At 36.6% G+C, this 22,494-nt stretch overlaps 1 protein-coding gene across 1 annotated transcript in view; it reads right to left on the reverse strand.

Moving 5' to 3' along the window:
• Positions 1–22,494, reverse strand: part of acap3b (ArfGAP with coiled-coil, ankyrin repeat and PH domains 3b) — a 235,515-nt gene that overhangs the window by 171,278 nt on the left and 41,743 nt on the right. Inside the window, exons 2-4 of the mRNA XM_073825433.1 lie at positions 4,689–4,746; positions 1,700–1,819; positions 1,554–1,607 (exon numbers count right to left, since the gene is read on the reverse strand). Of these exons, the coding sequence (XP_073681534.1) occupies positions 1,554–1,607; positions 1,700–1,819; positions 4,689–4,746 (232 nt within the window). The remainder of the gene's footprint in view (positions 1–1,553; positions 1,608–1,699; positions 1,820–4,688; positions 4,747–22,494) is intronic.

Consider the following 22,494-nt stretch of genomic DNA (forward strand, 5'->3'; position numbering starts at 1 on the left):
ATCCAGTAAATGCAGCCTCGATGAGCATATAAGAATTCTATAAAAACATTAAAATTCTAACTGATACATTATATGAATCATGTAATAAAATGGACAAAAGCTTGTTGAATTACTAAAATTAAAATTTAGATGAAAACTGAAAAACCTAATTCAAAATATAAATAAACACTAGTTAATAGGACAGTATCTATAATTAACTTCACCTGCATTAATGTGTCTTACTTACCAACGAATATTAATTTTAGTTTTTATTTTATTTTGTTTCAGTTGTCATGATTAAAAAAAAAAAAATCAATTTTACAAGCTTTTTTGTTGTTTAACAAGTGTAGGAAACATGCCGAAAAAACTACCATTATTATATTACTTAACTTTTTTTTTTTTTTTTTTTTAATTGGAAAAAAAGAGGAGACAATAAAAAAAATCTTGACAGTTTTTTTTATTATTATTATTTATCCACTAGCTACCCTAACTAAAAAAAATGACATGACATAAACATAATTATATTTCAATGCAATGTCCATATTCCTTAAACTAGTAAATGGTGTAAAATTTGGGACTCTCTGTACAATTTTTTATTTATTTCTTTATTTTTGTAATGCCAGTTGTGTGAAGTGAAAAGTTTTTGTAAACAAATTTTAGTAAACAAGTTCTTCCGAGGGTGTGACCTTGACGTTTTTCTGGCAAAGTCCAGGAATTCAGCGTTGACCGCAGTCATGTCTCACAAAAACAGTTTATCACAAGAATAAACTGAGTCTAATTACCCATAAAAGCACCGAGAATGACCAAGAAACGCAGAGAAGAAAGGAAACATGGGATTGTTTCTGTTCAAATGCTGCTGATGCTACAAGCAGGAAGGGATCAGCAGTCTTTGGCTGACAAATTAAAAAGCCACAAGTCCTTTATACCACAGCCCTGGTATTTCCTCTTTCTTTAAAAGTGAAGGTGGCTGTGGTAACAGGAGACTTGTAGAGCTGCGTACACTGATTGCCACTCTCCGTCTCTGTTTTCAATTACACGATCCTTAAGAACAGGAAAACACCCAAAAAGTCTTGCATGATGACGCACACAGTTTCAGATTAACCAATAAATGTGATTAGTCACCCGCTAGAACGAACGAGACACGGTTTCACATGTGCAAACCGTTTTATGTTGATCTGTGGTGCTTGTGAGACCGAAACGAGTTTGAGTCCAGCTTGCGACATTTCCATTTCAGTTCCTAAACATTTCCTGCTTTATACGGTCTTCTCAATAAAGACAGTCCAAAAACTCAAAACTGAACCCAAACCTGTTTATGACTCTGCAAATGGTTCTGAATGGCATGTGGAAAGGAATCAACCACATATGATGTGAAACACCCCGTGTAAAGAGCTCCATGTTCTCGGGGTTGAGTTACGCCCCGCGGCACACATAATACGCTTTCATAATAAAAACACCCATGAGAGAACTCCAGGCCCAGCCAGGTTACGGTACCGTATGATGAATCATTACAGCCTCGCACTCAAACCTGTGCATGTGTGTTTTGTTTCGGGCAAGCCTGGGGAAATGTGTCTTACCATGTGATAGTTGACGATTTCCTGAAGGCTCTCGCCACACTTTTCAAGACATTCCTGAGCAAAAAAATCGAAAAATTAACACAGCTCATGAAGGTTTGACTATTATCTGAGTCATTTAGAAGTTAATACTTGTCTGGGAAACTTACTGAGATCATCTCCTCCTTCTTGCAGTGGTGAGACAAGTCTCGAATGCCATTGACGAAGAGTTTATTGGCGCTGATGTACGCTCGACCCGCTTCGATCATACCACTGCATAGCTTCACCAGCTGATGGACAGAGAGAGTCACAGATATACAGAATATACAGAAATTGGATATTCAGTGACTAACAGTGCTTAATTTGTAAATGAATAACTGCTGGTTCCAAAACAGCATGTAAAAGGCGCCTAGCTATAAGAACATAGTTTACAAGTTTCTGCATGAACCTAACTACAGTCTAGGGCATAGGTTTTCAAGCCCTGGGTCAAAAATAGGTCGCAGGATGATGAAAATGTAGCCTGTATGTATATATATATATATTTATATTATGTATAATATGTGCATGTGTGTCTTCACACATTACGTAATCATGTTAGAAAGGTTATTTGCAGTTGGTTCTTCATCTGTGTACTTTGGTTCAAAAATCACATTTTTTCTTGCAACTTCAAAATCATCTGGCATTGTTGTTTTACCTTTTTTTAAAGGGCGTTTGACTTTCTTTGATTGTTTGCTTTGTAAACACTGGGTGGGTGCTTCCGCCTACATCATGCATGACCTTTCCAACATCATTACATAATGCTTGAGGTCAGGCTGGTGCAAGACGAGCTTTTGTTGTTAAAAAGTACATACAGTATCTCACATTTCAGCAACCGTTTTAGTATATCTTCTCAAGGCACAATACTATAGAAATGAAACTTGGATATATTTTAGAGTAGTCAATGTGCAGCTTGTATAGCAGTATAGATTTACTGCCCTCTGAAAATAACTCAACATACAGTCATTATTGTCAAAATAGCTGGCAACAACAGTGAGTGCACCCTAAGTGATAACAGCACTATGTTGTTTAACCATGCAAAGCCACATGTACTATTCATCATGTTTGTTTTTATCTGCTCGACAGGACCATACAAAGTTGTGTATCTTGTATTAGAGCAGTTAAAATTTGCCTTAAGTACAATTCTCTCATACTGACCACTGGATGTTCAACATGGCATCTCATGGCAAAGAACTCTCTGAGGATTTGAGAATTAGAATTGTTGCTCTCCACAAAGATGGCCAAGGCTTTTAGAGGTTCAGTAACACCCTGAAACCGAGTTACACTACAGTGGTCAGGGTCATACAGAGGTTTGGAACAGGCCTCGCAAGGGTCGATCAACGATATTGAGCACTCGTTCTGTGCGTCAGGTGCAGAACCTGGTTTTAAAAAACAGATGCATGATTGCTGCCAGCATTGCTTTAAAGGTTGCAGAAGTAGAAGGTCAGCTTGTCAGTGCTCAGACCATACGCCGCACACTGCAACAAGTCAGTTTGCATAGGAGTCGTCCCAGAAAGAAGCCTCATCTGAAGCTGGCTCACAAGAAAGCCCACAAACAGTTTGCTGAAGACAACCAAGAGCATGAATTACTGGAACCATGTCCTGTGGTCTGATGAGACTATAAGATAAACTTGTTTGGCTCAGATGGTGTCCAGCATGTGTGGTGATGCCCTGGTGAGGAGGACCAAGAAAATGTGTGTTGCCTACAGTCAAGCATGGTGGTGATAGCATCATGGTCTGGGGCTGTATGAGTGCTGCTGGTACATATACTGTACATTCTGAAGCAGAACATGATGCCTTTCCTCCAGAAACTAGGATGAATGGCAGTTTTCCAACATGATAACGATCTCAAACACACCACCAAGATGACAACTGCCTTGCTGAGGAAGCTGAAGGTGAAGGTGATCAAGTATGTCTCCAGACCTGAACCCTATTAAGCACCTGTGGGGAATCCTCAAGTAAGGTGGAGAGAAGCAGCATGTGTCTAACGTCCAGCAGCTCTGTGACGTCATTATAGAGGAGTGGAAGAGGATCCCAGCAACAACCTGCAGCTCTGGTCAATTTCATGCCCAGGATGATTAAGGCAGTGCCAGATAACAATGGTGCTAACACAATATATTGACACTTAGGGTGTACTCACTTTGTTGCCAGCTATTTTGACAATAATGGCTGTATGTTGAGTTATTTTCAGAGGACAGTAAATCTATACTGCTATACAAGCTGCACATTGACTACGCTAAAATATATCCGTTTCATTTCTATAGTATTGTGCCTTGAGAAGATATACTTAAATGGTTGCTGAAATGTGAGGGGTGTACTCACTTTTGTGAAATACTGTAAATTTTTTATTGTTTTAAGAAAATGACCAATTGTTTTGCTATAGCAAAAGACCCTTATTCCTTGATTGGGATTGTGCCCTTAAAAGCTGCATTGAAACTGCAATTTGGACCTTCAGATGGTTGACTCCCATTGAAGTCCACTATATGGAGAGAAATCCTGAAATGTTTTCCTCAAAAACCTTACTTTTTGGTGACATGAATATCTTGGATGACAAGGGGATGAGTGAATTATCAGAAAAGTTTTATTCTGGAAGTAAACTTCTCTTTTATGGTCTTTGACAAAACATTTCAAGAAAATTGCTATGCTTTGCCAATAAAGGTTATTTAGATTGTTTATTCATTATCTGTTTGTCAAACAGCTGTGTGATCTTACATTCAGGTTGCGTTTGGTGTATGTACATACACAGGCCTCTTTAGTCTTATTTGAGCATCTCATGCCAATTTCATGCTAATTAAAAATCTGGGTTTTTCATATCGCAATAAACTTGCAATACTGAAGTCGTTCTTGCATGCAGATTTGGAAGCTTCTGCTAACACCCTGAAGCTACAAGAAAAGACAAGTGTTCAGCATCCTAATGCTAAATGGGTTTTTCCATTCCATTTGCCTTAATCCTGTACGGCGTACGAGCTGGGATTTAGCTCGTACATTTGTTATGCTGTTTTATCCTCTAGTGCTTAGTTAGCTGAGCATTCAGACAGCCTCAAACCTACATCTCAATTAGACCAGGCAAAGAAGACACTGATCAAATGAAATGAAGTTACTTCAAATAGAGTTTATTCATACCTTATCTAGCTTAGCTTCTATTTCCACAACATCCGTCTCAACTTCATCGATATTCGCCCTGCAGAAACACAAGAAAAACACATCATTCATTAGATGATAGATAGATCACAGTCATTACTGACTGGCACTGAAATTGAGTTCATGCATTCATTCATTCATTCAACAGATTGTGGCTTTTTAATCCATAAATATCATGTTTTGGAGAGTCACAGTGACATTTTACAACTTAAACCATCCATAAATATACTTTATTGAAAAGTTTTTCTAATACGTTGTTATAAATTTCACTTTTTTTTTGACAAAATGTATTTAACCACTGCTCAAACACAAGATAAGTTTGTATCTTCAAGAATTTAAGCAATATTCACTCAAATACTGAAGTGTGTAAGCTCAGATCAATTAGGCGTATAATCAATCAGTCTGAAAAATACAAAACTGGTGCTAACTGAGAGAAAACAAGTTCACAAAAAGAACGTGCAAATTAAAAAAACAAAACAAAAACAACAACAACTGTGCTTTTGTGGAAAGAGAAAGAGCTTTTTAACAATATTGGCAAAACAAAATTCTAGAAAGATGTTCCTCTGTTGCCAAATGCTCAATATTCAATATTTTGCAAAAACATCATTCCTGAGATGAACTGTATTTTACAAACAACAAATGACTTTTGGAGTATGCAAGTCTACATTTAAAGACATACAAAGTCTTTCAAGTGATTATGCATTGTTAGTCCAAGGACAAAAAATGAGTTATGGAACCAGGAACGTTGCCTTGGCAAACACAATCAAGTATCTGCCCTCAGTCATCCTCCATAGAGCATGTGCACTCAGGTTTAATAGAAGCTTTTAAGCTTTATTCATCGAATGTGGCTGACTTCACTTTTAACTTCAATGACCTACAGATGATCCCAGAACCTATTTGTAGCCAATATAGATTGACAACAGAAAGACTATCAATTTACATCTTCACAGACTCTGCAGGAAGCGTGCTCTGCGATCAGGTTACACCTTCATAAACATCAATTTCATAAATGCATGACGACATGTCTAATCTCACACTACCTGAAAGCCTTCTTAATCCAGTTTAGATTCCAGCTAAAAGCTATGCTCTTAGTCAGCACAGCACAGTTGGTGCATATTTGAAGAAACACTGCTGAGACGTCTGAGGTTTTCTCATCCTCCCACGCCGCATGCTCTGTTTCTTAGATTTATCACATTAGCTAACTCAAGCAGGGCCGAGAGGAGTCCAAGCACAAAGCATATGTGTGGCTCTGCATGCAGTCTTGCACATATATCTGTCACATCCCACCTGGTAATCTATCTATGGTATGGTAAATATCAAAGAACCATGGTATTACCATCACTGCACAGCAACAATAATGAAATCCACCCAATTTCCAGTCAAAATCTATTTGATCACTGGTAAACAAGCTATGAATCTTTGTATTTTTTTCATCTTAAAATGAGGATCTGAAAAACAGTATGGACAGAACACCTTTGATTGCTCAAACATTCTGATGCTCAAATTTATATTTCAGTAAATGTTGCTTTACTACTACACTATTTGTAGAACACAACATTTTACTACTGCAATATGATGTGTTTCTGAGTAAAACCAAAAAACATAGCTGCAAGCAGCGATTACCGGGGTTCAAGACCTTTAAGGCATTTAAGCAAATATAGGAAAAGAAAATATATATTTTTACTAGCCTGTAACCACTTAAATCAATGATACATTTTTTTTTTGGCAAATGCAAGTAATTAACCATAGAAATATTATGTTTTTAATGTTTATGACTGTTATAGCACAAGCTATTGTCTGATCTCCTTAAAACTGGGCATGAAGTAAAGTTTTGAGTTTTCCTTTAGGCTTTGTAGGATTTTGGGTAAATTTTGGACAGGCCTCTTTCTATATAGTCTCGGCCTCAGACGTCACGCCCATGGAATGTTGGCTAAACGTCTGATGCAATGGTACACTTAACTGGAAACACTTCAGGAATGTCGAGGTTGTCATCTGATTAGTTGAATTTGATCGGATTTGCAGGAGACGTGAGTGTCGCGTTTATTTTCGGTCCGCCGGGAAACAAAGCGCAGACTGATTTACTCCCGTTTTGCTAAAATGTGCTTATGTAGACGCCATTGTTGTTATACACTTTTGCGACGTTCGCGAACAAATTACTGACTTACTGCTTGTTCTCCCTCTTCTTATTTAACTTTCAATGCTGGTTATTTCAATGACTGATTTGTTGCACACCAGTCTGTTGTCGTGAGGGCATTTCCACGCACCGAAACGTGACGCTGAATGAGACGAACTGTGATTGGTTGTTTGACAAGTCGGTCAAACGGCCTTATGGGCGGGCCTTGGCCAATGAAAGCTGCCATGAGTTCCAGACCTTCAGCCGTCAGTCTGAAGGTCTGGCTGCGCGAGACTACTTTCTATATGACACCGTTTTAGTTTCCCAAAGGGTAAATTTAAACTTTTATTGACCTAGAGAATCCAAAGAATTGTACTGCATTTGTTTTTTTCCAGATAAAGCGATAAACCTAGGACTAGTTTGCAAAAGTAGGTTTTTTTACATCTTCTCAATCATTTAACAAATGATTTGATTGATAGCAGTGATTCTAGAGGCAAAGTTGAAAGAGTTCTGTCAAATGATACAAATATCACATGTATGTGCGAAAAAACGTGCAATGTACAATTGTTTACGCCCCTTGAAAAAAGCGTTATTGCCCCCCAATATGGCCAAATTCTTTCAAATTTCTCACAGACCTTTGGGGCCGTGAGTCAAACAGGCCCACCAAGTTTTGTTCCAATCGGCCTCCATTAACCATGTATAATAGGTGCTCAAACTTCATTGGCCAACGGCGGACATGTTTTTTTTTTTTGAGTTGCGCAAATTTCCTTATAGACACTTGTGACACTTTTGACCAAGACCGTGCTCAATGATTTCCATGTTGATAGGACAAATAGTTGCACAGTTATAGCTATTTTTATGGGGTTTTTTTCCCCAAGCTCCACGATTGTTGTCATGTGACCTCAGATTGAGCTCTTATGTAAGTGTTGTGAGTTCGGCATCTCTTTGCGACAAGAGAGTCCAGGGAATCTTCCTGCAATGGTTTTTCCAATTGAGTGAAAAACCTAAGACTAGTTTGCAAAAGTAGGTTTTGCAAAAAATCCAAAATAGCCAAAAATTATAGGCTCACAATTGAATCCGAGGCATGTGTTTTGTCGAGCGTGAGCCAAGGACTCAAATAACATAAGACTGAGCCTGTGTCTGACGTGTATGAGGTATGAGCAATTTCATACTTTTGATCGCTGTAGTGCCCCGTCAGGCCGATTGGGGCAAGCCTTGGTGATGTTGTTGGCGATGTGAGTACTACCATCAAGTTTCAAGTCTCTACGACTTATGGTTTGGTCTGCACAATCAGTTTTACGTGGAGATTGCTCATCCTTGGCCGTTGTAGCAATTACAATAGGGTCTCAGTGCTACACGCTTGAACCCCTAATAATATCAACCACCCATATGTCTGGATATGCTTCTTCTGGGTAATTTGATTATCTTCTGCTTCTACTGTCAAATTGTGTTTCTTGGAAAACTTGACGCAAGCTCTAATTGTTGATGGCATCTCTGGCCACATGAGAGTTTCTGTTCCTAATTCACTGCCAGCCTCCTGGGGCCACTCAACCATCAGCCCGAAACGCACCCACACCATCACCAAACACTTCAGAAATGAAGGACCACAGGCTGAAAGGTCAGTTGTCATGGCAACCCCCTAAGTGGGGCACAGAGGTGGCAGCGGGGGGCGTCTGCTCGGAGTGTGTGGAGGCTAACAGGACATATTGTTATGGAGTCATGAGCAATCAATACTCCACAGACCTAGATACACACAAACCCATTTAAACACCTCTGTCATCCCCCCACAGTCACTAGTCTTCTGGGACAGACTGTTGAGCAGCTTTAAGTCATTTTAAACACTTCAGTGCTGCAGCTGAAATAAATGGAGAGGAAACAGCCGACAGTAAAGGTCAACTGCAACTGGCTGAGACCAGCTCAGGAACGGACTGACATCTGCTATATGCAAATGTTTGGTTTCTGCTGAGAAAAGAATTGGGGTCAATGACATGATATGTATCTGTGTTTTTTCAAATGCATATAAAAATGCAACTCATATATACAATGACTTAAATATACACCTCTTCTACAATGAACATGCTTGGCATTTTTTGGGAGCATATGCTAAGCATCAGGATGGTACAACTGTCCTGTATGGAGCCCCTAAAAGGACATGGTTAAAAAAAAACAAAAGAGATAGAGAGAACGAGAGAACTTTTTGAGAATATGCCATATGAAATATAGCTGCAAGCATCAATTAAGGGGCCACTACAGAAGCAAGCAACCTAGCAAGCATCAGACCAACTGCAGCAATGAGTAATTGAAGCCATTTTAAGATGATATTAGACAAAATGACTAAAAAATAAATAAATGAAAAAAACTATTAATATGATTTAATGGCTTATCACTTTTGACCAATAGGTGGCACTGTTATCAAATCGATGTGGTGTGTTCTGTGTCAAATATCAAAGCATTGCAGTCTGGCATCATGCCTCAAATTTGTTTCAGAGCTATACAAAAGCAGTTTTGTCCTTCAATACAAAGCCCATAACTTTTCTTTACTACCGTCTGAAGATGATCTGATTAATTTTTGGTAAAAATCAGACCAACAGCCTAGGAGGAGTTCGAAAAAGTAGGTTTTAACATAATTAATAATGGCAGACAGGAAGTTTGGCTGACTATGGCAAAATTGGTATCTATGTTTTCAGCATGACCCAGAGAAAACATTGAGACCAATTTCATTACAAAAGTCTAATGTACTTAAAACGTATTAGTGTTTTTGAAAATTTCATAATTAATGGAAAATGAATGGTTTATCACTCTTGACCAACAGATGGCGCTGTTACCAAATTGATGTGGCATGGTCAGTGTGAGGTCAGTGTGAGGAAAATTGGACCAACAGTCTAGGAGGAGTTCGAAAAACTAGGTTTTCAACATAAATCAAAATGGTGGACAGGAAGTTCGGCTGACTGTGGCAAAATTGGTATCTATGTTCTATGTTCTCTGCATGACCCAAGGAATATATTGAGTATATTAATTGACCCCCAAAATGGCTGATATAGAAAAATTGGGTACGGTTCGACTCGGTATGCTGCACCGAATCTAATGAAACCTGGTAGTTATTTTTGACCAAACCATTCAGAAGTTATAAGCAAAAAAAGCCATTTTTCATATCTCCTGACCACTAGGTGGCACTGCGTCGAAACTGTGCAAGTAGCCTCAGGTCATGCTTGTTATAACACACACCAAGTTTGGTCACAATATGCTCAAGCATTGCAGAGATATAGATTTCTGTAACTTTTTGCCAGCATGGTCTGAAGATAATCTGAGCCAATTTTGGTAAAAATCAGACAAACCATCTAGGAAGATTAAAAAAATTTTTTTTTTCAAACTATTAAAAATAGCACAAAAAAAAAATAAAAATAACAAAAAATAACATGACAGTGCAATCCATTTGACTCGGCATGAGCCAAGGAATCAAAAGAAAAATAATTTTTATTCAATTCCTTACAGTTCAAAAGTTATTAGCATAAACATAAGTGAAAATTTGGACAAGTGGTGGCACTTTAAGTTATAGACTCTAAACTTGCTATGGTTAATGTTGAGATTGTCCTCTATCTGTGTACCAAACTTGAGAAATTTCCTGCTAGCAATTTTATGGACATTTTGTTACGGCTGCAAATCGTCATGTGGTGCGACTTACCAAAAACAATGATATTTAAAAATTTATAAATTAGAATGTTTGTAAATATACTTTTTGCACTGAACAAAAATATTTAAAAACATTTTTGAAAGTAATAACTAAGATATGTACTCTTACATGGATTCAAGATTTGAAGAAAGTATTACTTTTTACATTTTCACAGTGATTGCATTTAAACTCTTTTTGGAAATGGAACATAAGTTTTTTAGAAGGCTTATGAAACCATCATGAACACAAAGAGAACATTCCTAAGAATTTGACACTTTTTTAAATCCTTTATCTTGGACACTAATTAGTCATTAATCATTGGCTCTTATCAGCATCAGAGGACATAATGAGAGCCAGGACGCAGAGATCAGACAGTGCTCTGGCCTGGGTCTCAGCGCTGACGTTTCTCTCAGGGGAGAGGGAGAGTTTAGAGCCGCAGAGCCAAACTCCAGTCCTGCGCTCCAAAACAGCACTTACAGAAGGTGTGGACCTTCACTGAGAGCATCTTTTGGACTAAACTGATGCTACGAGATTGTGCAAGAACCTGTTAAAACATTCTCAAAGCGCATTTGTAATGCAAGAACATACTTATTTTTGTTTAGACGGTGAGAGAGCACATAGGTTTTGTTGCTCAGGCTTAACTTGTAAGAGGGCCTTGAGATGTCACTCATGATCACTGGACTCCACGAGTTGCAAGATGCCACATTTCCATGATCTATTGTTAGGAAGACCCTGAGTCTGTACTAAACAGCTGAATTTCCCCAGGAATCACTGAAGAGCTGGTGGTCCCTCGGGTTGCTCAGCGGGTGGGTTTTTCCTATGAGTTTAGGTACTGAACCCTAAAATACCCACACAGCTGCAAAAGCATCACACTTTGGAATAAATGCACACTAATAGAAATTATGGGGGGCATCATATGAAATCATATTTTCTTTGCTTTTTTAAAGATTCATGTATTATAATTGCACAGGCCACTTAATTTAAAACAAAGCTACAAAATGGCTCCTTCAGGTTGTGTCTCATGTTATGATGCCACATCCACAAGCAAATAACAATATGAATCTCCAACTTTATGAACCAACAGTTAAGTCAGCAACCAGCCCTGAAGAGCAAGAACTTATATTAAGAACTATATTAAGAGGAGGTTAACCAGTTGCAGAGAGGCCATTTACAAGGCGAATTCTAAGGATACAGCTTTAAAGGCACAGTAAAATTAGTCTGTTAAATGTCAAGGTCCACAGAAAATGTGGAAATTAATGAAACTATTTTTATTTTATTTTAAATAAAATAAAACATGTATAATAACAACAATGGAAACAATAATAAACAACAAAATAAAATTAAAAAGAACAGTTTTCTTTTAAATAAATTGTTTAACATGCTATTAAACAGGTAAAATAATAATAATAATAATTATTATTATTATTATTATTATTATTAATAATTTTTTATTATTAAATGGAATTTACAACTAAAAATAAAACAAAATTATTTAGTGACCACCATTTACATGATCTTAAATAATAATAATACTATAAAAAATAAGATGTCACAATGTCTATGTTTAAAAATCTTTCGTTGAAAAAAAGAAAATAAACATTCTTCAGTTTTAATGTACATTAAAAATCTAATTTATTTCTGCGATCAAAGCTGAATTTTCTGCATCATTTCTCCAGTATTCAGTGTCACATGATATATTTTAAATATGTAATATGTTATATTAATTAATTACTAGATAATTATCATTATTATTATTACAAATAATTTACAAAATAACATTTTAAACAATTTAGTTTAGTATGAGCATTTTCCACCATTTACATGACTATATATATATATAGGTGTTCTGTTTGTTTGTATGTTTATGTATGTCTTATTTTTGAGCTTTGTAGTTTTTGATTTAAGAAATTTTTTAAAGGACAGGAAACGGTGAAAAGCAGAGCAGTGGGAAGTCAGATTGAAACTCACAGATAAATAAGTGCTCCGGATGTGTGTGTGCTTTACCCACCAGCATCATAAATATTTATTTCATTACAAATCTATATGCTTAGAAAACTCTGACTAACAGCATAAGTGGATTTCAGAGATATATGAGCAGCTCTGTTTAGCAAAGGCTCTGAGCCACAATATGTTGCCACGAGTCCAATGATGTTCTAATATCACAGTTTATGAGACAACATTTTGCATTTACAGCGACTGGAGAGCTTCAGCCCATCTGCTGACACACAGATCCAATCCATCACCAATCTGTCATATTTTACGCATTATTAAATGTGATAACTTTGTCAGCGACATCGATATAATTTACAACAGTCTTCAAATCACATAAACACATTATAATAACTTAGAAATGGTCTAAAAGATGTCATACATTTATTATGCCGGGTGTGTCCCGAATCCTCGCTGCCAAAGACTAAATGTTTCACATCTATTTTTAATTACCAATCCACTAGATCACAGAAGCACTGAGTTGACAGTCAGATGAGGGGTTTGGGTGGATGCTATGTTTGCATGTATGTGTCTGTTCAGACGGGACGCTTAACCCTGTGATCTAACCACTATCTGGTCGGACGGATCGACTCCGCTCTTTTTCTCTGGGAAGCACCAGTTGACACGAGCACGAGCGAGCGGCCGGACACTGATGTGATATTGGTGATGGTTTGTGTGTGTGTGTGTGTGTGTGTGTGGAGGGGGTCTCATGTGTCTTTCATCTTAAAGGGATACAGTAGTTCACCCAAAAATGAAAATTTGATGTTTATTTGCTTACCCCCAGGGCATCCAAGATGTAGGTGACTTTGTTTCTTCAGCAAACAAAGATTTTTAACTCAAAGCGGTGCAGTCTGTCAGTGACTTAATGGCAGTGGATGGGCACCAAACCTTTAAAAGTAAAACAAAACATGCACAGACAAAACCAAATAACACCCTGCGGCTCGTGACGATACATTGATGTCCTAAGACACGAAACGATCGGTTTTTGTGAGAAACTGAACAGTATTTATATCAATTTTTACCTTTGATACACAGCCACGTCCATCTGTGCTGAGCACAAGCTTTTCATCCGGATCTTTACATGTGAACGCACTCAGGCGTAGAATACGCAAACGCTGTAAGGGGAAATCGGTGAAAAGTCCTGGATGAGTTTGCGCAAGCAAACGTAATCTTTTAGCTTTAAATCGGTTTGAACAATCAGGATACGCACAAGTAATTAATATTTTGAATAGCCGCTATACCCACAATCTCTGTGCACTGTGTAAATGACGAGTGTTGTAGGGGAGAATGGGGCACAACTTAACACTTTTTGAATTTCGCGGATTATGTAAATTCACTTGGGGTTCAGAGTACAATATTTATCCACATTATTTTCACACTTGTCTAGTACAAATATATCGCTTTGTTTCATATTTACAGTGTACACGTTTTTCGTTATTTACCTCAAAAGAAAGGAAGTGAAACGTGACAACATGCCCCGTAGGTGGGGTACATTGTAACATCTGAGGGGCACGTTGTAACACGACCATATGACAGCTTCAAATGTTATCTGATCCAATGAAAATAATATACACAACAAACTAAAATATTTTGTCAGTAAAATACATGTGTTAACTTTTTCAAATGAAGTAATGAGGTTTTAAAAAAAAATAAAAATAATATAATTTTGGAGTTTGACAATATGAACACATGGCAACAATGCTTGGAACGGCCCTGATCGCAACACACAGCTGTACAGTAGTTCAAAACAATGTGGACAAATAGATGAAACACATTTAGACATTCAGAAAAACACACACAGCTCTCATAGAACACCACACAAATATAATACATAAATCAGCCAAAATGCTTTACATTTCTTGAAATAATAACTTCTGAACATTAAACATTGATTGTCAGCCTTTATTCACCTGTTTCTTGTGGTTTCTTATCAAAATCCTTAGAAGTAAATAGTGTAAATTGCATCGCTAATGTCATAGAATAGCATAGTTTAATAACAGCGGGGCATATTGTCACACAGTGTTACAGCGTTCCCCATCTGCGCCACTGGAGTTTAAAGCAGGTTAGTGTCTTCTGCTGGTTTACAAAGCATTAATAAACTATCTAAACTGATAAATAACAAATTGGAGATTAAAATAATAGCAGATTTGTCTAATTTTAAACAAATACTAAAAACTGAAATGAAAAGTTTACTTCAGCCAGAAATGTGCTTTTACTATGGTAAAATAAATATTCAGCGATATCTTCAAAAGGCTTTTGAATTTTGGCGCTCTTTTTTATCTGCATAGTGTTGCTATGGCAACTAGTAAATACCGTGAATTTGGTTATGCTAGCATGTGTGGAAATATTTAAACCACGTGTGTTACAATTAACCCCGCGTTAGTTTGTGCCCTGCTCACCTGTTATACATGCGACAGGTCGCTTCCGGCGTTTGCGTATTCTACGTCAGAGCGCTACACATGTAACATGCCTGATGCTAAACTCGTGCTCAGGACAGATGGACGTGGCTGTGTATCAAAGGTAAAAAATTGATATAAATACTGTTCAGTTTCTCGCAAAAAACGATCGTTTCGTATCTTAGGACATCAATGTATCGTCACGAGCCGCAGGGTATAAATTGGATTTGTCTGTGCATGTTTTGTTTTACTTTTAAAGGTTTGGTGCCCATCCACTGCCATAATATGACTGACAGACTGCACCGCTTTGAGTTAAAAATCTTCGTTTGTGTTCTGCTGAAGAAACAAAGTCACCTACATCTTGGATGCCCTGGGGGTAAGCAGATAAACATCACATTTTCATTTTTGGGTGAACTATCCCTTTAAGCTCCATCCATCCCTAAGCTATTCTTAGCCCTGCAGGAGCATGTGTATGTGCACACATGTGCGTAAGCATCACATGAGTCTACGCTCACAACTCTCCGCCTGACATTTCAGATCAACCCTGAGGTGAGACTCAGAGGTCTGGAGTTTTATTCATTAAAAGAGCACAACCCACCAAACATGAAATATCTCCCAGCCTCAGGGTACAACCATCTGAACACAACAAACACTGATAACACTAGAAACACTGTGCAACATTTTAAAGACAACATGAAATCACCCCTGAACTCATCCTTTTTATGTCATTTTTCAAGTTCAAAAATTTAATTTAATTTAATTATTAATATGCAGGTTGATGTTCTTGAAATTTTAACAATTAGGGCTGCTCAATTGTGGCAAAAATCATAATCATGATTATTTTGCTTAATATTGTAATCATGATTATTTAACACAATTATGACTGGGTCCAAAACTTTATATTAGTGATTAATTTAAAGATAGCAATACAAAAGATACAAATAAAAAAAAAAAAAAAATACTGAAATTTACTTATACTTTTTTTGGAAAAAAAAATACTGGAATACTTTTATGCAAGTCTAAAGTAGTCTTACAATACTACAGAAATTGAATGCAATTATTTGAATGCAAAATAAAACAGCGTCTTTATGAATTGAACATGCTTTGTGTCTTATTAAAACTACAAAAGTCCTTCATTCAAGAGCAGTGAGTGATTTTTCTCTTTGTATTTTTACGTTTTATTAGTATTAAGCACAGAGACGGCAGAAGGAACATTATTTGTTGCCGCTTTAAGAGCCACGCGGATCCAATATACTGTTACACTCGTATTTACATTCTGAACTGTTTATGATCATTTAAGACATAACTGACAAGGGTTTGCATAAATAATCACTAAGCACCTCATTTTGTAAAATTTTATTGCGTGTATTTGACTGTTTTAGCACGCACCTTGAGCTAAAAGATAACTTTACATGTCCGTGTTCTGCTTCGTTTCTGAGCGCAAACACAGAACAGCGCAAGTTCTCTTTCATGTTTCATCAAAGAAACATTAAGAAATCATGCTGATTTGCATGTGAAATTAGGCTTTTATGGAGAAGCGAAAGCACACCACTGGAAAGGGGGAGGAATTGGGAGCAATAATCGCTTTATATCGATTACTGTATTTTCATGATCGTTTGAAGCCAAAATCAAAACTTAATTTCGATTATTAATTGCACAGCCCTAGTAACAATGCTTTTTTTTTTTTTTTAGCTCAAAACAGCATAACAATGGCTTGCTTGCTTATTTATTTGTAGACAGTAAAAACATTTCTAATATTATATTAAAACTAATATTATTATTAAAAAAAAATCTATTCAATTTCAAATGAATGCTGTTCTTTTGAACTTTATATTATATTTAAAAAATATATTAAATTGGAAAACAGGCTGTTAATTGTAACAATTTCACAATATCACTGTTGTATTGTCTTTTTAATATATATGCAAATATATTCTGATTGAATATTTTGACCAGTAGTGTACGCTGTAAAAAATTACTGTGAATTTAACAGCAAAAATCTGTAAAAATGCTATGGTAAAAAATGGTTAACGGTAAGTTCCCCTTTTATATGCAGTGGAAAACTGTGCATGTAATTTTACGGGAGTATACCGTTTTTGGAAATGAAAAAGAACGTAAAATTTACAGTGAATAACCGTAAATTGACATTCCCAGAATTCCCTGTTTTTCATTTTTTTATTTGATGTTTTTTTTTTTTGTTGAAATAACTTTTTCTTCTTAGTTTTTTCTTGGCAGTTTTGTACATTAGGGTTGTATGTTACATCTAATGTTGTTAAATTAATGTTTTTTGCATTATTTCAGTTTTATGTGTGTCACCATGATGCTGTTTAGTGTTTGTGTGAATGACACTGTGTACCTTCTATATAAGTTATTATTTAAAATCTCCTTGCGATGTTCTTTGGTTCATCATGTGATGCTGTCATCACTACCTGCTTTTGGTGGTTATCAGTGTATTACAAAGGTACAAAACAGATTTCAGTATTTCAAAAAGGTGGTTCATTACCATTATATCAGTGAAATTACGGTGTTTACCGGTAAATTTAAGTGAAAACCGTAAAATGTAAAACATTGCTACCGTATTTTTTACGGTATAATTCTGGCAACCACAGCTGCCAGTTTTTTTACCGTAAATTTTACGGCTTTTTTTTTTTTTTTTTTTTACAGTGTATATATACACACTCTTAAAAACAAAGGTGCTTCAAAAGGCTGTTCACAGCGATGCCATAGAAGAACCATTTTTGGTTTCACAAAGAACCATTTAGTCAAAGGTTCTATAAAGAACCATCTCTTTCTTACCTTTTTATAATCTGTTTGGCACAAAGAAACAGAAAGAATCTTCAGATGTTAAAGGTTCTTTATGGAACCATTTAGAGTAAAAGGTTCTTCTATTGCATCGTGAAGCACCTTTATTTTCAATAGTGTATACACATACATGCATGTACACTGCCGCTCAAAAGTTTGGGATCAGTAAGACTTGTAATGTTTTTTAAAGTCTCTTATGCTCATCAAGGCTGCATTTATTTGATCAAAAATGAATATTGCAAAATGTTATTACAATATAAAATAATGGTTTTTACTTTAAATATACTTTAAAATATAATTTATTTCTCTGATGCAAAGCTGAATTTTCATCAGCTGTTACATTTGATCAAGTTTCACATGATCCTTCAGAAATCATTCTAATACGCTGATTTATTATTAGAATTACCAATGTTGGAAACAGTTGTGCTGCCAAATATTTTTTGTAACCTGTGATTCTTTTTTTCAGGATTCTTTGATGAATAACAAGTTAAAAAGTACAGCATTTATTCAAAATATAAATATTTTCTAACAACGTAAATCTATGCTATCGCTTTTTATTAATTTAACACATCCTTGGGTGAATAAAAGTATTAATTTCTTTCAAAAAAAGAACGAATAAAAATGAAACTTTTGAACAGTAGCGCATATTGTTGTAACAGATTTCTATTTTAAATAAATGCTGTTCTTTTTAAGCTTTTATTGATCAACGAATGCTGAAAAAAGTATCACAGGTTCCAAAACAAATATGAAGCAGCGCAACTGTTTTCAACATTGATAATAAATCAGCATATTAGAATGATTTCTGAAGGATCGTGTGACACTGAAGACTGGAGTAATTATGCTGAAAATGCAACTTTAATTTCAGATATAAAGTAAATTTTAATGTATATTAATATAGAAAAACATTGTTTTACATCGTAATCAGATTTCACAATATTACTTATTTTTTCAGTATTTTTGATCAAATGAACACAGCCTTGATGAGCATAAGAAACTTCTTAAAAAAAAAACATTAAAAATCTTACTGATCCCAAACTTTTGAGCGGTAGAGTGTATTATTTTTATTTGAATTATATTATTATTTAGTGTTTATTAATACCAGTATCAACTTTCTGTATAATCAAATATATATTTAAACAATAGTATAAATAGTACAAATGGTGGCACATATACTGAAGGTTTATGACCCCTGGTTTATCATTTTCCCATATTGAATAAAATGAATAAAATCCAGTTCCCTCAGCTAAATGTGAAAATGTCAACTATAACATTTCTAAATGTCCTTCTTTCTAGTGGCGTTGGTATCCTGTAGTTTTATAACTGGAATGTCTTTGCTTATCTATGAACATCCTCTCTTTCACAGACTGTTAAACTGATGTGGTGGAATTTGAAGGTTTTATGATTTGCTGAGAGAGAAACTGTAAACTTTACTTGCTGCTTCATTTGATGGCCAAGATAAGCAATGTTGAGGGAAGAAAATCGACTGCAGCAAAAGGACACTTCAGTCATCTTCTATTTTTTCGTCTTTCTTTAATGATTTCCCAGAGAACTAACAGACATTAACCACCTTCAACCAGTTCTTTGTTTTCAGTTTTGTTGAACGATCCTGATTTTGACTGTCCAACGCAGGCCGACTGTGAGTCATGTGAGCTCTAAGAGCGTGAAACAGCCGAACACAGCTGCAGCACCGCTATAGATCTTCTGTATATGAAGGATGCACTCAGATGTGGGGAATTATAAAGACACCTGCGAGTGCACTAAAATGCTACGCTGTCTCCGGAGTCCTAGCGCAGCTAAGCACATTCCCTGAGCCGCTTCCGCTCACAAAGGCCGGACTGTTAGCAAACAAACTCAATAGGCCAACACAGGGGCTGTTTTCATCCGCTGAATGACTGGGGCCTTCAGGGCCCACAGCAAACGGATCACTGAATATCAATCTGTGTCCACATGTGTCCGCTATTTACAGGCTTTACTTTATAAGCAACCAAAACAACAAATGTGAGGCGCTTTATCTGGGAAACTGAAGGAACAGAGGATCTTTTTTTTCTCCAGTCGGAGACGCAGACAAATTTGTTTGGTTTCACAACGAGAGGTTGGTTTCGACTGCACAATGCCTTCAGCAAAATAGAGGATTCTGCATGTGTTCACATTCTCGAGTCAACATTTGCTATAAATTACCAAATCAAAATAATTTCAGACATGGCTGTAACCATGAAAATTAGTGAGGTCTGAGGTTAAGAAGTGTTCTATAATAACCCCTACAAATATATAGGATATACACCGTTTTTGATAGCGTTCATTACATTTCTGACAGATAACATCGTGTTTTTTTGCGTCTGCCACAGACTTTTCAACTGGGAATGGGGCCACTGGTTTCTCAGCTGAAAAACTTTGGATAACTGGGAGATGAGTGAAGTCTTGCTTTTGCACCTGTCCCACAAGCAGTGCTAGTTTCACCTCAAATGCTATTGAGTCATTTTGTCATCGCTCTGAATTTTCTAGCTGGCTCACGGATCGCCTGTTCGATCGCGATGACACATTATGTTGAATGTACCATTCTGTTGGTGAATTTAACAAATAATTAGGCTATGTTAATAACTAAGGGACATTTTAGTTTGAAAGCCAACCTTTATTATCAAATACCGACATGATATAAGTATATTTTAAATTACATTTTCAAAATATGTCTCTGGCATTGTTCAGAGGGCCAGTCCAAATGTGGGGGCGGGCCGCATTCGGCCCGCTGGCCTTAGTTTGGGGACCCCTGTTTTAATCTGTCAAAAGTGGAAAAGACAAATCCAAAGACGCATACAATAACTGGATCTGGCAACACGGCTGCACCCGCGCCCTAACTAACAACCTATGCTCTCAACTCTCTCAAGCCTAATTCACTCCGCTAACGTCGCAGTAATCATTCTTGAGCTGTATCCAAAATCACCCCCATACCCTCATTCACTTTTTTTTATTTCCTACATAAGTCAACTCATACAGTTCACTTGATGGAGTGAATGAAAACAAGTGAGTGAATTCGGACACTGAGTACACCAGAAGGATGCCGCTTTGCATAGTTTGTGTTTGCTGTTAATAATAATCATTTGAAACTGGCACGAAACGAGCAGCTCCAGTAGTAAGATTAAATGGTTTCTCTTGAAATCTGTCATGGAAATTATGTATAAACGATCATTAACAATTAATTTATTCCCATGTATACGCTTGTATGCGAGCTGCGGGCGGCATCTTCCGGCGAGACCTGGGAATTTGTTCGGCGAGCGACTCTCACAGTGAATTATGGTTATTCTCTAGCCTTTGAGTGTACATCGGTTGTACACTCATTTTGCATTGTGGGATTGAATGAATGCACTCGAGAAGGTCCACTATGGTTTTGGACACCACTAAAAATGGCTGTCCCCTCAAATAGTGCCCTATTTATAAGGGGTGATTTCAGATACAGCCTTGGAAACTGGCTAAACTTCATTATATGTAATGTTAGCCCGCAGTTTTAAACTGCATATTAGTAATTCAGAAAACAAATTTTGTTTCTGAACATGAAAAATGTCCGAGATCTGGACCTCGGTGACCTCATAGCTGGCTACGGCCATGATTTCAGATGACGTTTCATTTATTGAATATGCATGAATGATAAATAAAAACGATTCTAAAAACGAAAATAAACGGCATTGCTTCATTTTGACTTTACAGCACAGTATACTCTCTGCCATCTATAAAAACAGAGTTTGTGCCAAGTGCGACTGGCATTGAAATGGTCATTAGAGCTTGGCTTAGCACTGTCCCTTTTTCTGACAGACCAGCAATAACTGTGCCAAATTATATGTAAGCATTTTCCCCCTTTTCAATCTAATCTCAGCTTGATAGTGATGCCAGCTGGCAAACTGTACATTTAAAAATGAATTATACCAAGGACAGCATGAGGAATAGCTAAGGAGGGAGGAAATTGGGTATATTTCAATGAAAGTGAAAGAAGAAGCAATAATCTTATGGATTGCTTGCAGCAAATGGATCAAATGTTATTGCTGTTTTACACTTTTCACTTTACTACTAGTTATAGCATGAAATAAACACGAATGAACATCAGAACCCTGATAACACACGTACATCCCAGAGACGTCTATTTGGCGTCTGCATAACGTCTATTGGACATTTCCTATCAGATATTAAATAGACATCTATTGATGCATAAGATACTTATGATTCAAAATGTACGTAAAACAGACATCTTACAGACATCTGTCAGATGTTTGTATACAGCAGATGCTTTCCAGATCAAGAGATCTTTAACAGACATCTTGCAGACGTACATGGGCTATCTGGGAAGATGAAAAGACAGCAATAAAGTGGCTTGTAAACAACACACAATGATTTATTTACCTCAGGAAACACCTTAGTTAGTTAGCTAGAAAAATAAGTCTAGAGATAAGCATTTTAACCTGGTAACAATTTTCATGATAGATTTTGAGTTTTGACAAAGAATCACTATCTAATCAAATAATGAAAGGTGTCAAATTGAAGACCTTGTAAATTGGAATCATGAAATCGGTGTCAATGCCGAGTCCTAAAAACTAGTCCCACAAGAAACCATGATACTAAATTGGTTCATTAGCTCAGTTTCAAAACCTAGCAAGCTGCCTTGTTGTCTACTGTCTACATAGTCAGCATGCTATCAGAAATCTCATAAGCTGTTGATTTGGAGTACTCTACAAGGGCAATGCATAATAAAAATTACAAACAATTGACTGCTAGAAAGTTTGGTGTTAGCATGATGCTAAGCTAACAGCACATGGCTTGCACAAAAACAGGAAA

This window comes from Garra rufa, chromosome 20 (assembly GCF_049309525.1).
Source record: "Garra rufa chromosome 20, GarRuf1.0, whole genome shotgun sequence".
Lineage (NCBI taxonomy): Eukaryota > Metazoa > Chordata > Actinopteri > Cypriniformes > Cyprinidae > Garra > Garra rufa.